Below are 15480 nucleotides of genomic sequence, written 5' to 3' on the forward strand. Positions count from 1 at the left end.
AGCAAAAAGATTTCCTCCAGTTGGGTGTGTTGTAAGGACAATCTAGCCTTGAAGCCAGATAGTAGCTGGTGCCTTTTTGTGTTGATTGATATCCCTACATGTAGGGACAATGAATTTCTCATAAAAGCTAAGTTGTGTGAAGTAAATCCTGCCTGCTGTCATCTAGGCACCTGCAGTCTGTAGTTGGGGTGCATATGTTAATATAAAGATACAACCCAGATAAAATTTTTCTGGGGAAAGCAATGCCATTGTATTGTAACAACTGGTGAAATTGGGGTGAATGACATTTCAGAGCATACAATTTTAGGCTGGGAAAATTATGCTCTGGAGGAGCCACAGGTATTTCACTGACTGTGCTTAAGCAGTTTTGGCCTCTGGCTCAGTATGTGCCATCAGATCTGGTAGTCAGCATGAGTAATCCTGTGAAGATGTGAGTTTAATGGTTGGTGGTCAGTTAGGAAGGCAGTTAGAAAATTAGAAATTAATAAATTATTGGGCAAGGAGTGAAAAATCAAGTACTAAACAGTATAGCACTGCTTGAATCCTCAGTGTAGGCACTTTCACATTGTCTGAAGGTCTCATCTGATCAGAGGAAGAGCTGGTGGAAATGTTCATAAATTGTAGTACACACTAGAAAAAGAAGTGGAGGAGGAAGGGTAACCACATATATACAAGTTACTCTGTATGAAGAGATTATATTTTCATATTTTCTTACTCTCCAATACTTTAAAGATAAAGAATGATCAGGTTGAGGTGAACAGAAAATTACTACTTTTCTGTGTTTATTTTGATTTCATGTACACTGTTTTTTAGCCAGGCTGCAGGTCTGAGCTACGGTGCATGCTCTGTCACTGTATGCTTGATTGGATCCTGAGATGTGACAGTTCTGGTATGCAGAACACCTTGTGGTGCTAACTGGATGCAGAGAATAGGCTCATTCATGAAACAAAGGGTTTTCAGGGGCTGTGAAAGGTAATGGTACAAATACCCCTTCAGTTTAAGAAATAGTAGGAGCCTACTTGACAGTGGGGGAGTATAGCAGGGAATATCTCTTGCTGCTTATGAATACTACTCTTGTGTTTTAATATTCTATTTATGAATACCTGTTCCTGGTGATTGCCAGAAAGCACGATAGGTTTGCTCTGCTTGTAGTCTGATCCCATATGGCCTTTTGCAGGCAGAGTGGGTAAAACAGTCAATATTAACTGCAAATAACTGATTGAGTTTGTGGAGTTTGTCTGCATTTGTGTGAAAGATAAAGGCGTCTCTTCTCAATTTTTATCCCTTGTTTAGTTGTACATCAAATATAGGAACTGTTAGATAGTTCTGTGCCTTATTTGAAGCTGTTTTACTGCAAGTGTAACATTGTTCCTGTGAAGCACCTCCCCTTTGATACAGTATGTTCTCAATGCATTTTACTGCAGGCTTTGATGGATTCCAATCTTCCCAGGTTACAGTTAGAACTTTATAAAGAGATTAAAAAGGTGAGTGATTTTTCTTTCATGTCCTTCTGAAATGTGGTATTTAGTATGTGTTCTAGTATACAGGAATGTAGCATTAGTTTAAATTAATAGTTTGTCCTCTAAGATGAAGGTCAAGGCTTCATTTTAGAAGGATTTGTGACTGTTTAATGTGTTATTCTACTGGATTCCTCACTATTGGCCCCATTGTTTAGATTTAACACTCCTGAAAGCTTATCTGGCAGAAAATGTGTGAGCATTTGGTGTGAACAGCAGTTTGAATTAACCTTATTGACTCCCTACCCAAAGGAATAAGACATGTTCATGATGTTTGCTCCACTGAGTAAGCTGGAAAGAATAACTTGAACTAAAAGGGTGGTGAAAAGTAGTTGGAGGACAGCGACATTCTTAATTGACACAACTGTGTGGAGGATCAAAACTTGAAGTAATTTGATACAACTACTTTATGAATCTGTGATATGTATATATAGCTTCTTACAGAGGTATAGGGAAAATACTGAAGCATCTCTCTACGCACCAAAAGCCACAATTTAATTAAAGCCACAATTTAGTTAATGTCCAGAGGAAGAAATTCAGTAATAATCTTTTTGAAGTTTGTAACTGCAGAAGAGAAATGCTATGTTTAGCACAGTATCACTGAAATTATGTTTCTTGCATCTATAAGTGTATAGACAGAAAATACAGATGTTATTTGTCAGACAGAAATGATACTGTTTTTTTGGAGGGAATTATAGAACTGTAGAAGATATGTCACAAAACCAATGTGCACAGCTTTTCTTCTGTTAGGGGTAGGGCCATGTATGGAAATCTTACTGTACTGCTGTACCTTAACGTCATGCAATATTTTTGAGGCTGTGGAAATGGACATCTACCTAATTAACAGAAAACAACCAACATATAAATTGCTCTGAAGTTTCTGCACATTATGACCAAGTGTGGGAGGAAATATTTTGTTGTTCAGTTGGCGTGTGCATCTTGAAAGGTGCTCTCGGATTCATGATAGGTGAGACAGAAGTAGCATGTACAACAGGAGCACCCAGCAGACTGAATTTTGTTTGTGCATCAGGATCACTTTAGAAGCCATGCCAGAATCTGTTGTTCGGCTGTGAACCTAAGAAATGCATATTTTGTAATTCAGATGCAAGTATTTTTTACTTGTCATGCTAACAAGGCCACAAGCCTTTGATACACTAGCTAAAGAAAGTAATAAAGAAATGTCAGTTTTTTAACATCTCAGCTTTGTCTTCAGAGGTACTCAATTTGAGAAGCATTTTGGTTGGGTTTGAACTACATGAAGTAGACACCCTCCTAGGCATCTATTGACTTCCTTAGTTTTCTGTATTTCCAGCAATGCTAAGGAATTGTACTATATCCCTAGACACTAATGTAAGGACATCCTGGCTCAAGTCAGTTACTCAACTGAAGGTGTCAATCCAGGCAAATGGATACTAAACTTCAGCAGTCAAGCATTTATGAAGTGCTACAGATCAATATGTTGGTTTTTCCCTTGGTGCGCTCAGAAGCTGAATGTTGTTTATTTGCATATCTTCACTGCTGTCAGTTCTATGCCATATTTATATCTCTGCAAGTGTTCCAGTGATTTTTAGACTCTCATATCATCAGTGTTTCTTTGTTGGCTGATGCCTTTCTCTGTGGTATTTCAAGCAGATTTCAGCAGAGTGGAGATCTCAGATACTTCCTTTTTTTTGTGGTGTTCCTTATTATTTGTTTTGAGTTACTCAGAAAATTTGTAATACGAGCTAGAAAAATGAAGGTAGTCATGGAACTGACTTGATTTCCTTTTGGCAAAAGGAAATTTATGGTTTCCCAACACTTTACATTTTTATCTGGTAAAGTAAATTTATGCTATTGTATACGTATTGTATATTGTATATTATAGGCAGTTTTTTGTAGGAAGTGGTTTTGCATGATGAAATGTGATAGTTATATACTCTGTCTAGAATGGTGCTTCAAGAAGTCTGCGTGCTGCACTCTGGAGATTTGCTGAGCTTGCCCATCTAGTTCGGCCTCAAAAGTGCAGGTAAACACGTCCTAATAATGAACTTTTCAGAGAATCTTTAAAGAAATCTTTAAAGATGTTAACAGAATGTTACTGTTCAGAAGTTTAAAATTTGTGGTTAGGAGGTTGGAGCAATTCCTATCCCTTATTCTTTCTGAAGTAGCTTTATTTGATTAGTGTGTTTTTTTTAATGGAGCTTTAGTTCTGTGTGTACATGACTATAAGAGAGAAAAACTTGTGAAGATAATGACTTATATTTTTAAAGTATGCTCTTCTCTTACATTCAGAAGACTCTTCTTTTTTTCCTACATTCTATGTAGCTAACAGGTATATTTTTGTATGATTTAATAACACCACAGAACTTGAGTATGAATTAAAAATAATTTGAAGGGTACAGTTGTTCTGATCTCAAATTAGTTTTCCTCCTGTGCCATACTTAGGCCCTACTTAGTGAACCTGTTGCCCTGTCTAACACGGATAAGTAAGAGACCTGAGGAATCGGTACAAGAGACACTGGCTGCAGCAATACCGAAAATCATGGCAGCGTTTGGCAATTTTGCAAACGACAATGAGATTAAGGTACCTTTCTTTACCCTGATAGTGCTCCCTGTTATATCCCAAAGCATGATAAGCTATCAGCATTATCAGTCAGATGGTACAGAAAGCAGTGTTACGGCTGCAAGTCTGATTTAAGGCAGAAGTTGCCCTTGCTTGATGTACATGAAGTAATGCTTTGAATAAATGAAAAATGCATTTGCTGGCTTCTTAGTTCACTTCTGATAAAAAGTTAAGTAAGGTGTCCTTGTTTTTAGGTTTTGTTGAAGGCTTTCATAGCTAATCTTAAATCCAGTTCCCCCACTATCCGTCGAACGGCAGCAGGATCAGCAGTAAGCATCTGTCAGCATTCCCGAAGAACACAGTATTTTTATGCCTGGTTATTGAATGTACTTTTAGGTAAGACTGGGGAGAAAAAATTAATTTGCTTTATGCCTAAATAACGTTGCATTTTTTTCCAGGTAGGCATATGTATCACTTCACATATGTGAAAGGTTTTCCGGTAAAGGGACAGATACTTAGACTACCAGTTAGACTGCTGAGGCTTTCTCTATTTTGTTTAAAGTTAGAGGAAGATAGTTCTAAAACTCTTTGTGTCTTTCTCTGCTGCAATGCTAGTAAGTAATACTGAATAGAAGTAGCTGAGGCTTGGGAAGGAAGTACCTCGTTGAAAGATAAGGAGATCTAAGGATTCTGGGAGAACTTGTGCAGCATTAGGAATGTGAAGACTTGCATGGTTCATCTGCTTGGTTACTAGTGCAGCAGGTCTGAGGTGGAGGGTATGACTGCTGTGCTCTGGGCCATGATCACATACCCTGTAAACTTTTTTTAGAAGAACCACCACATAGATTCCTAGACCAGAAATAGAAGGGCTTTTTTATTTAAAAGCATACGACTTTGTATCAGGTATTGCTTCCATATTTCTTCAGCTGGGAAGTTCACATGGTCTTTGGGTTGTTTTGCAACTCATGATGAGAGGCTTCTCTGGATTTCAGTGCAATTTGCTTCAGTTTTGTTATTTACTATGTAGTCTGTATTTACTATGTAGACTGTATTGCAAAGGAAGAGACAAGGAAAACCAACAGATACATAAGGTATTATCATGTTAGCCTTGCTTTTTTCAAGAAGTGTGAAAAATTCAAATACCACATTGTGACTTTCCTCCCTCTAAAATGATATATAACATCCTTGGCAATGATGCAGAGTTCAAAGAGAAGCACTAACAGGAGCTCCATAAATTGATTCTGATTTTTTTTTCCCTCCCTGGACAGAAGGTTGTGTTTTCTTCCATAACCTATATTTGTTGGTAATGTGCTGTGGGGTTAATTAGGTATGTGGAACAAGGTTCCCAATAGTTGAGGAAGAGGGCAAAGTGTGAATATCTGTCATTAGGAGAGTAGTGCATCTGTGAGCAAGGGAATTACATTTGGGTGTAAGCTGCAAAATGGAGAGAGGAGGCAGGTGAGAGGAGCAAGAGAGTCTAGATCGCTTGGTAAAAGCATCAGCTATTAAAAAAAAAAAAAGACAACTTTTTGGTTTTTTGGAATAAAAAGAGGTAGGAAACAGGAAAGGTGAGACAGGGTCCTCTGATCGTTCTCCCACATTGCTTAATTGATTGTTAGGAATATAAAATACATATTTTAAAATGTTTCTACATTTAGAAAGCACTCCAGTTGCTGATAGGTTTTGGATGTTCTGGGTTTTTTTTTTTTTTTGTTTTGTTTGGTTTTTTTTTAATTTAAAGAAGCTATTGTATGGACTACATGAAATAACACATGTGTTGAAACTAACCAGTGTCAGTAAATTATTTGGCCACTTCATTTTTCCCCCTCAGGCTTGTTGGTTCCTGTCGAAGATGATCGTCCTACTCTTTTAATTCTGGGTGTTTTACTTACGCTAAGATATCTCATACCTTTATTGCAACAACAAGTAAAAGATACCAGCCTGAAAGGCAGTTTTGGTGTAACAAGGAAAGAAACAGAGATTTCACCTTCACCAGAACAACTTATACAGGTAAAATATGAATAATAACCCATACCTGAAGACTACTAATTGGGAGGAAAGTAAATAAGTCTTGATCCAGTATTAGTCTGATACGGAACATTCTGAATTCTCTTCTCAAATTGCTGTTCATCTTGATAAATGATAGTTGGTCCAGTTACTGGAATTATTGATAAGTAATGACCAGAAATTGCAGAAAAATGAATCAGCAGTACTTGATAGGTGTGCCCAAAGGAGCCAAAAACTTCTTATGGTGCTTTTGATGTGATCCTTCCTTCTATAACAATAAAAAGAAACAACAGACTTCTACCAAAAAGGCAGTTAAATGGCTCCAGTTGATTGACATTTTCCCCTTGGGAAGACTGTGGTGAAGATCAGATATATCAAGCACCAGTTATTTTTAATTCACTGTTGAAATTTGTGGTGGTATAGGACAACACACGTAGCATGTTCTGTCTTCATAGAGACTTACTCCAGTACTCTGCTGGCTTTCAGGTTTATGAACTGACTCTGCACTACACCCAGCATCAGGACCATAATGTTGTGACTGGAGCTTTAGAATTGCTACAGCAGCTCTTTAGAACACCCCCCCCTGAACTGCTCCATGCCCTGACTGCCTCCGGGGGCATTGCTCAGGTCAGTGTATCCAAAGATGAACCTGCCAGCAGGAGCCGCAGTGGGAGCATAGTGGAACTTATAGGTAAGCTCTGCTTTTGGTAGTTTGAGTAAGAGGAAATGAATGTACATCATCAACTCTAGTTCTCAGTGTTAGCCAAAAGCATGAAGGTTGAAATGAAATGTATCAAGCTATGCATGGCATTCTTTTTTTCCCAGGTGCAGTGGAAGTTTTTTCCCTCCTTTCTTTAAGTGGGTATACATTCATTCATTAAGGATAAACTTCAGGGTTTTTTTACAGTTTGTGTTCTTTTCGTTACACAAAGCAAGTTAAATATGGTGACTTTTTTCATCCACAAAATTAACGTTCTTACGAATCATCTGACAACTGCGATTAATAAAAGCAGATTTAATCAGAATTTTTATTAACTGAGAGCTCCTTGCTGAATACCAAAACCAGCATGAAATTAAAGCATGACTTAAGCTTATATGGATAACTGTTAAAATCAGCTATTAGCTTTCTTGTCTGTGGAGTGCATGTTTCTAAAATTCTCTTAACTGCTACTTACCTGTTTCAAAAGAACTAGTGTCTGATTAGATTTCTGTAAGAATTCTGTATTGAACTAAGGATCATTTGATATTGCTGCCATTGAAAGGTAAATTATTAGCTGAAAGCAATCCTGGCAGGGAAATTTAGCAAATGTTTTTGAAAGCAAACTTTGCACAAGTGGCATAGAATATTAAAAGTCATTTGGTGGTGAATGGTCAAAAAAACTTGGACTTCAAAAACAACAAGTTTGATATTTCTTCCTGGCTTTGGTTTTTGTTTGGGTTTTTCTTTTTTCTTTTTGTTTCCCATTCATGGCTATTAGAATTCCTTCATGATTTCATTAGCTCTGTCTTTGCCCTGATGTGTTACTTTCTGTGATTTGCAGCTGGAGGGGGGTCTTCATGCAGCCCTGTTCTTGCAAGAAAGCATAAAGGTGATTATTTTTGAAAACAAATCTTTAATTGCATTCCTTCCTGATTTTTTGGGGTTGTTTTTTTTTCTTCCCCCTCCCCACTTCATTGTCTTGCTGAACTTGGGTCTTCATTCACAACTGCCTTTGTTATCAACTGAGCTTAATCATTATAAATAATGAAAGAATTCTGATGCAATTTGTGATGTTGCGATCAAGACATTCTAAAATATTTTAAAGCAATATAATTTTATTTTTGCTGTAGTTCACTGGCAAAGTTATGTTGATGATTATTGATGCAGTTTTAACTTCTATAGAGCACATGAAAAAATAATCTCTCTGAACAGGGCATTCTTCTTTTTCATGGTAACACTTAGCCATTAATGTAACTTGCAAAATAGTTAACTTTCCTGGTTTTTTAGGCCTGTTTTTTTCTCTGTAGTTCACTAATGCATGTGTATGTTTGCATGCTTCAATATGATGCTTTTTTATTTCTTTTTCTGTTCTTGATGATTAATTCTATACATTTTTTATCTTGCTGTGTATGTTTTCATTTTTTCTTCAATAGGTGATTCATTTAGCAGGACTTTAAAGAATACATTTTGCTCTGAAGTATTCTTTCCCCAGTTTGTGCATGAAAGTACTTTATATTTAGTTATACGCTCACACTTTGATTAAAACCAGTCATATCATTATGACAGAATCAATCTAGGTACAACTGTGTAGCACTTTCATCACCTACATTAGGTAAGCAAAATGTTGCTACTGCAGTGAAACTGTGTGAGTGTAGTGCAGCATTACAAGCATTAGTAAGCTATGAGATGTGCAATGCTGAAAAGAAAAACTTCAAGGAAAGGTAGGTTAAAACTAAATAAGATTATATGAACTTGAAGAACGATTATAGCTTACAGTTTTTCCAAACATGTCCTTCAATCTTTATGTGCAAGGAATCTCATAGTGCTTAAATAACCTTATTTGTATGCTTTAAGAGCACACCAAAATGTGAAGTAGTGGTTAAAGCTGAATGAAATAGTGCTTATGGATGCGGTGATCCTTTCTAGTTTAGAAAGGACAGATTGAAAGAATGGATATCTGAAAGTAGATGTTGCAGCATCCAAAGATTGTGGCTAGCACAGGTCTTTCTCATGAGAACATTCCGCTGTGTTTTATAAACAAAGATAAAATTTGGATGTTTTTTAAACAGCGTCTCGAGATTTGGACAGTTCAGGCCTGGCCAATCAGGCCTAGGGGGAGGTTTCTGGCTGACCAATCTGGGCGACCTCTGAAAAGTCTATGTATATTGAAATCAAAATAATAAACTCTCTCTTTCTGGCCACACTGAGAACTCGGGCCTTTCTCTGCTAGCGGCTCAACAGCGACAAAAGATGAGACAGAATGCAACAAATCAGAATAAAAATGCATATCATGTAAATGAAAAAATGGTAAATTATCATTTTGGTACTTTTGTCTTGTTAGTAGTCTTCAGTGTAACTTTGAGGTATTAATAACAGTGTAAATTCAATTAAAGTATTTGTTAAAACACTAATCATTCCTTCACTTGGTGAGGAAACATGTATGAGTCATCAGCTTTTATCCTTTTTCAAGACTATGGTATGAAGATTTTGTGGTCTAAAACAATGGCCTAAACTAACTTGAAGAAATCACTTCACAATTTTGTGCTTTGTACAGGTTTATTTTCAGATTGTGAGTTGTTAATTTCCTGCTGCTCTCCATTGTAGAAAGGAGGGGAAACCCAATCCTATTCCCAGTTCCTTCTTGAAGAAATTTTACAGTCTGCTGTCATATAGAGTAGTGGGCAATGGGTGAAACTTTTCAAGCTGTAATGCTCCTTTGTGTGTAGGGTTGTAAAGTGAGGCTGATCTACAGAAATGTGTATTTTCCACGTCTTTGCAATCTTACTGCATCAGACCAACTTCAGTTCTGAGCAGCTGGCCTGCACTGTTTTGTTTATGTTTCAGCTTCAGAAGATTATTTGCAAAAAAGGCTGAAAACTCCTTTTGAAATCAAAGCCTATGTTTTGAAAGCAACTTAACTGGATTTTTTTTCTTATCAAATAGTGGGAAAGTATCCTGCTGCTTGTGTTATTTACTCATTTAAGCATACAAAGCCTAACATGCTAATGACTATTTTTCAGTAGTCTTACTCTTTCACTTACTTTTAGAGGTGGTCACCTGTGGAAAGCAGAAGAACATCCTGGTTTGTGTCAGTGAAATGGATGTAAATGTGAGAAACAATAGAGAAGAATATATTATATTTCATGTTTTTTGTTTGGAACTCCTAGCAGGATTTTACTCATTCATTCATAGTAGTGTGTAGTTCTCAATTACTGTTATTTTATATAGAAAGTATATGGAAATGCCATGGTTACTTTTCTGCCTTACTTACAGTTTTGAGTATCATAAAACATGCTTTTTAGAGGAAGATTATTCTACAGTGGTACTGCTACGTATGAAAGCAGCTGAGAAAAACAAATTCATACAAAAGTGTATTAATGCCTTTTTTTACCCCCAGATAACTTGGATAAGTTACAAAGGAATTCACCCATAGCTATCCAAACATTAGTATCTTGCATTGTGAATTTTAGACTACCAGTGCATCTTGGTAGCCTAAGCAAAATGGTCCTTCTCACAGCAGTTACTGTGAATCCCTCTATCTCAGCAAGGGACTTGCAACATCTAGAAGTCTAGGCTCAGCAGCTCCCTTTGCATTTTGTCCCATGGACGCTTTTCAGTGCAGATGTGTCCTTGGTTGGCTTCCAGGCAGTGTGCACTTGCAGGTATCTTTCTTTCCACTGCCTGTAATTAAATAGATAATGCTCTGTGAGTAAGAGAACTCTGTGGTGGTTGGGTTATTTTAGAAGTGGTTCTCAAGTTTCTTATGGCAAAAGCCTTTCTGAAGATTTTTTGCCTTAGTAATCCTTACCTCTTAATGGTTGTTGTCCATGGTTCATCACCCTGTCCCACTTGTGTTGTCTTGTGCTTCTAGTCTGTGCTGCTCTTCCCCTGGGGCATTTTCCATTCTGTTATCTTTGGAGTTCCAAGCAGCCTTTAATAATTTTTGTAGCCTTAAGGAGGAAGAAGTTATTTATTCTATTACTTGTGGTGCATTAATGCCCTTCAGAGTTGAGGGCAAACATCCAGATGCCAGGTATCCAGTTCTTAAGTAACAGCACATACATGATGAAATTAGTGGAATCTTAAATGTAGTCCACAAAAATAAACTAGAAGTAATAAGGTTATAGGTAGTTTCCTGAATGGTTACACTGGTAAATAAAATTACTTAACTCTGTTTCCTTGTCAGTACTGCCTGTTTCTTTCTTGATGAATTAGTGAGGTACTGGATGTGCACTTTATTCATTTCCTTCCCTTCTTTTTTTCATTTGTTGCCTGTCATAGTTGTGAAAAATTATTTGGATAAACTTTGGATAAACAAACAGATTTTTTTTAAAAAATAAATTTCACGTTTAACTGACTTCAGCTGTTCAACATTTCAAGCTGACTATAATTCTTGGAAACTAAAGGTTTTTCTTATATCTCAGGTAAAGTACTTCTTGGTGAAGAAGAAGGCTTGGATGATGATTCTGAAACCCGATCTGATGTCAGTGCTGCATCATTTGCAGGTACCTGCCTTTCTCTGTAACAGTGCAGTCAGCAAATACAGTGTTATTGCTTTATGTAAGATGTGTAAGTGATGTATTATGGTGATGAGCACGTGCATGGGCATTCAAAAGAGATGGTAACAAAACAAACCATAAATACTGCTGAGTGCAAAACTGACTTGCAATGAAATTGACTGCATTCCGATTTTAATGGGAGTTACTGGTCAAGATGGGGTGGCATCTTCAAAGAGGCCCATTTTCCTACCTGTATATAAACTGTTCAGTTACACACTTTCCTTAGCCTAGTTTAATATGTGGCTTAGTCTGTGGGCCGATGTTGAAACACAAATTCAGACACTGGATTGACTCATAAATGCCTGTGTTTTGCAGCTTCTGTGAAGGGTGAGATAACCAGTGAACTGGCTTCTTCATCAGGTGTGTCAACAGCTGGATCGGTGGGGAGCTCAGCTGCTGACCCCACGGGACACGACATCATCACGGAGCAGCCGCGCTCCCAGCACACGCTGCAGTCAGACTCTGTAGACCTGGCCAGCTGTGATTTGACAAGTACAGCTACTGAAGGGGAAGATGATGAAGTGCTCAGTCGAAGCTCCAGCCAGATCAGTGCTGTCCAGTCAGATGCCACTATGGATTTGAATGATGGTACACAGGCTTCCTCACCAATTAGTGATAGCTCTCAGACTACTACAGAAGGTCCAGACTCTGCTGTAACCCCTTCGGACAGTTCTGAAATTGTAAGTGTGCAGCGGGCAGAGGGGGGATCTCCTTCCACTGAGGGGCCCGACATGTCTCAGAGCTCTTCCTTGGAGGGCCCAGACTTGGATTCGTCTCCTTACTCGTCTTCTGCTTTTCAATCCTCAGCTAGTAACAGTGGAAAGGTCAGCAGCTCACACCTCTATTGGAGAGCTTGGCCTCCTTTTAACACTTTCACTTCAGCAATAATGAAGAACTAGGAATATGTAATCAGGGTGTTTTCTTGGGTAGGTCACGTGAAGGCATTGCATTAACGGATTTTGCTCACTGAAAGAGTGGCAATATCAAAGTCTTGACATTAATATAGCCTCTTACTAGTACATCCTTAATTTTGTAAAGATATGTTAATAATTGTTTTGGTGCAGGAGGGTTAATGGAAGTGTTAAAGGGTGAACAGTTTATTTGGAATGATAAAATAATTCTTTTGGAACATAATGCTTCACACTGCCTTCTGCCTGTGCTTTTTCACTTGGCAACACAGCTCATCTGTTTTTTTTTCCTTTATATTCCATCATAAGGATTTCTCCTATAATGGGCAAATACTGCATGATTTACTAATGAAGCAGTTACATATCTAATAAACACCTGAAATGTACATACAATATAGCTATTTTAAGACATTTGTCTCTCTTGGGCAAGTGTATTGTGAGGTTGAATAAAAACAGCAAAAATACAATTACTGGGAGCCAGAGAGAAAATGCGAAAGGGGGAAAATTTAAAACTTCTTAAGACTTTTTCAAACATTACCAAACTTTTGACCAGTTTTCTGATAGCAACTTTGGAAGAGTAATAGTCTCTTAGCACTACAAAAAATAATAAATTTATAATTATGGTAAGCAAAATACTTCTGCAAGTGTGAGGATTCAAGAACCAGAGGAGTGATGATAATTGCTGTCTGAATTAAATGAAGGCAGTGCAGAGGCCAAAGTGAGCAGGCATTCATTGACAAGGTATGTTTATTGGCACAATGTGTTTATGCAAATTCTTGTCAGACTGTTCCATATGCCAGTTTGCATACTGTTTACAAGCAATAATTACATGTAAAATTAGTTCTTCATAATTGACAGACTAAGAGGTTGTCCAAGTTACTGACAGACAAGCTTTTTAATGAACAATTTCCAAGTGCTTATGGAGACAGGAAGTAACTGAAGAAGTGTCCTGTTTTCTGATAAAATTAGTGAAATTGCTTTTTTTAAAAACAATCGTTACAATTAATTTTTATGGTTATTTTTCAATATACCTTCTGCCTATATATTGCATTGGTTCTAAAGGTCAAACTCTCTTCCAGATGAGTCCATTTTAATAGTCTGGTTTGGAATGAAGAAATTGAAATGCATCTAAACTTGTCCTTTCCTGTCCTACACAGTGTTGTCTCAGTTTGACTTCGCATATCCAGGACAAGTGAAGTTATGGGGGAGTTTGACAGCAAGGGCCTAGTTCAGTTTGGCAGTAAAGGTGTTGGTTGTGATTTGTAACTGCTGAGAAAGAGACATTTGTGATGAGCAAGGGGAGCTGCAGGGGAGCAGTGGACGAGTGTTCCACTTGGCTCCTGTTCCTAGCCGAGTTCATGGCTCAGCTGGAGACTGTCAGGTGCAGCTCTGGCCTCCAACAGCCCCAGTGCTGCAGGAGGAGGGGCAGTGCTCTGGGGCTTGCACACAGCTGGACACTAATATTTTTCAGGCTCATATTTGCTTTCAGATTGTTTCTAGATTACTAACACTGCACGTTTTAGATTTAGTACTCTGTGTAAAGCTCATTTATGTTAAGCCCTGTCCTTGCACTGTGTAGGTTTTGGAGGGTGCTGAAGGACAGTATTCTGGAATGCAAATTGGGCAGCTACAAGATGAGGAAGATGAAGCTGCAAATATTCTCCAAGATGATTCATCAGAGTCTTTCAGAAATTCTTCTCTTGGTATGTTGATACATTCAGGGGTGGGGCAGACTGGTGACACCTGTCTTAGGTGTTCAGGTGCATCTGCACTTCCAAGGGAGTGAAGACTCATGTAATGGATATGAAAAACAAACAGCTAGATTGATATGTAAAATAAAGAATATATTTCAACACTTGCAATCAATCACTTGTTTTGATCACTGCTAATTTATTTTTCATCTTTGTATAATTAAGTTTAATTAAAGTGCTTTTAGATTGCATCTGAAATGATATTTCATGAATTGCCTTTTTTTCTAAAGCTCTTCAGCAGCCTCACCTGTTAAAAACCATGAGCCATAGTAGGCAGCCCTCTGATAGCAGTGTGGATCGATTTACATCAAAAGAAGATGCAGCAGATGCTGGTGATCACGAAAACAAGGTGAGACGTAGTCACAGTGGTCAGTTTTAAAGTTTAAAACAATGAAGTTTTAAAAAAAATTAGACTTATGGTGAAATAAATTAGTCAGTGTGGGAAGCCTGTGTTACATGTTGTTCCTCATCATAGGTCAAAGTAACTAAGGTTGCATGGGCAATCTGAATTATAGCCTGAATTTTATTTAACGTAAGGGGAATAAATAAGTGTTGATATCTGGAGTGCAATCACAAGCAAAGCCATAGCAGAACACACTGCTGAGATCACAAACCCTTTCTGCCTGTGCATTAGTAGGCCACACTGATACATTATTACTTGAAATATCTTTGTGCTGGTTGCTAGCTGTGTGGGTAACTTCATGATCTCCTCACACGTTAGTATGCCTTAGTTTTTGGGCCTTGTATCATTCCAACCACAGGCTACTGATTTCCTCTTACATTTTTTTTGCTTCCCCTTTGGACTTTGTTCTGAGCTGGGACAAAAGAAGTTTCATTTGTGGCAGGCAGAATTACATCAGCTTGGACTATTGAGGAATTCTAAATGTGAAGCTACAGAAAACTGTCAAACTTTGAAAACAACTTAGAAATAATTGGCTTTTCATACAAAGTTTCCAAAATTTGATGGCAACAAGTGGTTTGTCATACTCTTCAGATGCAAACAGCAAGTCTAGGTAGTTTAGAAAAATCTACAGGATAATGTTTCTGTAGTAAAAGTGAACCAGTTCTGATAATAGGTATAAATTTCCCAAAAGCATTAAATTTTGAGGCCTTTTTTGGAATATGTATATATTGAACTATTAATATTATGTATTTGTTTTGTATTAAACCTTTATACATTTGAGGATGTGCAGCATTTCTAGGTTTGGTTGTGCTTAATATTTTATTTAAATTGAAGATTAATTTTTCTCTGTATAAACATTGTGATTTGCCTTCAATAGCCATCCAGGGTAAAGGGAGACATTGGGCACTATACTGACAGAGACTGTGCTCCTTTGGTGCACTGTGTCAGGCTGCTGTCAGCTTCCTTCCTGCTTACTGGGGACAAAGGAGGTATGTTTGTCTTAGAGATTCATTGGTTCTCTCTGTCTCTCAGTGTACAAAGTTGGAAATGTGGTCAGTTTGTTCTGTCTTGGTTTTGATCTCGCTTTATTGGA

At 37.7% G+C, this 15480-nt stretch overlaps 1 protein-coding gene across 2 annotated transcripts in view; it reads left to right on the plus strand.

Annotated features, from left to right (window-relative positions):
- HTT (huntingtin) overlaps nucleotides 1-15480 on the plus strand; it is an 80143-nt gene that overhangs the window by 8827 nt on the left and 55836 nt on the right. The window contains exons 4-15 of one of the 2 annotated variants that reach the window (XM_085059692.1): nucleotides 1425-1484; nucleotides 3443-3522; nucleotides 3942-4080; nucleotides 4314-4455; nucleotides 5891-6069; nucleotides 6553-6757; nucleotides 7608-7655; nucleotides 11191-11271; nucleotides 11641-12005; nucleotides 13813-13936; nucleotides 14215-14333; nucleotides 15265-15376. In XM_085059692.1, the coding sequence (XP_084915818.1) occupies nucleotides 1425-1484; nucleotides 3443-3522; nucleotides 3942-4080; nucleotides 4314-4455; nucleotides 5891-6069; nucleotides 6553-6757; nucleotides 7608-7655; nucleotides 11191-11271; nucleotides 11641-12005; nucleotides 13813-13936; nucleotides 14215-14333; nucleotides 15265-15376 (1654 nt within the window). The remainder of the gene's footprint in view (nucleotides 1-1424; nucleotides 1485-3442; nucleotides 3523-3941; nucleotides 4081-4313; nucleotides 4456-5890; nucleotides 6070-6552; nucleotides 6758-7607; nucleotides 7656-11190; nucleotides 11272-11640; nucleotides 12006-13812; nucleotides 13937-14214; nucleotides 14334-15264; nucleotides 15377-15480) is intronic. The other variant, XM_085059693.1, reaches the window with a different exon arrangement.

Source organism: Lichenostomus cassidix, chromosome 4 (assembly GCF_008360975.1).
Source record: "Lichenostomus cassidix isolate B80296 chromosome 4, HeHo_3.0, whole genome shotgun sequence".
In the NCBI taxonomy this organism is placed as follows: domain Eukaryota; kingdom Metazoa; phylum Chordata; class Aves; order Passeriformes; family Meliphagidae; genus Lichenostomus; species Lichenostomus cassidix.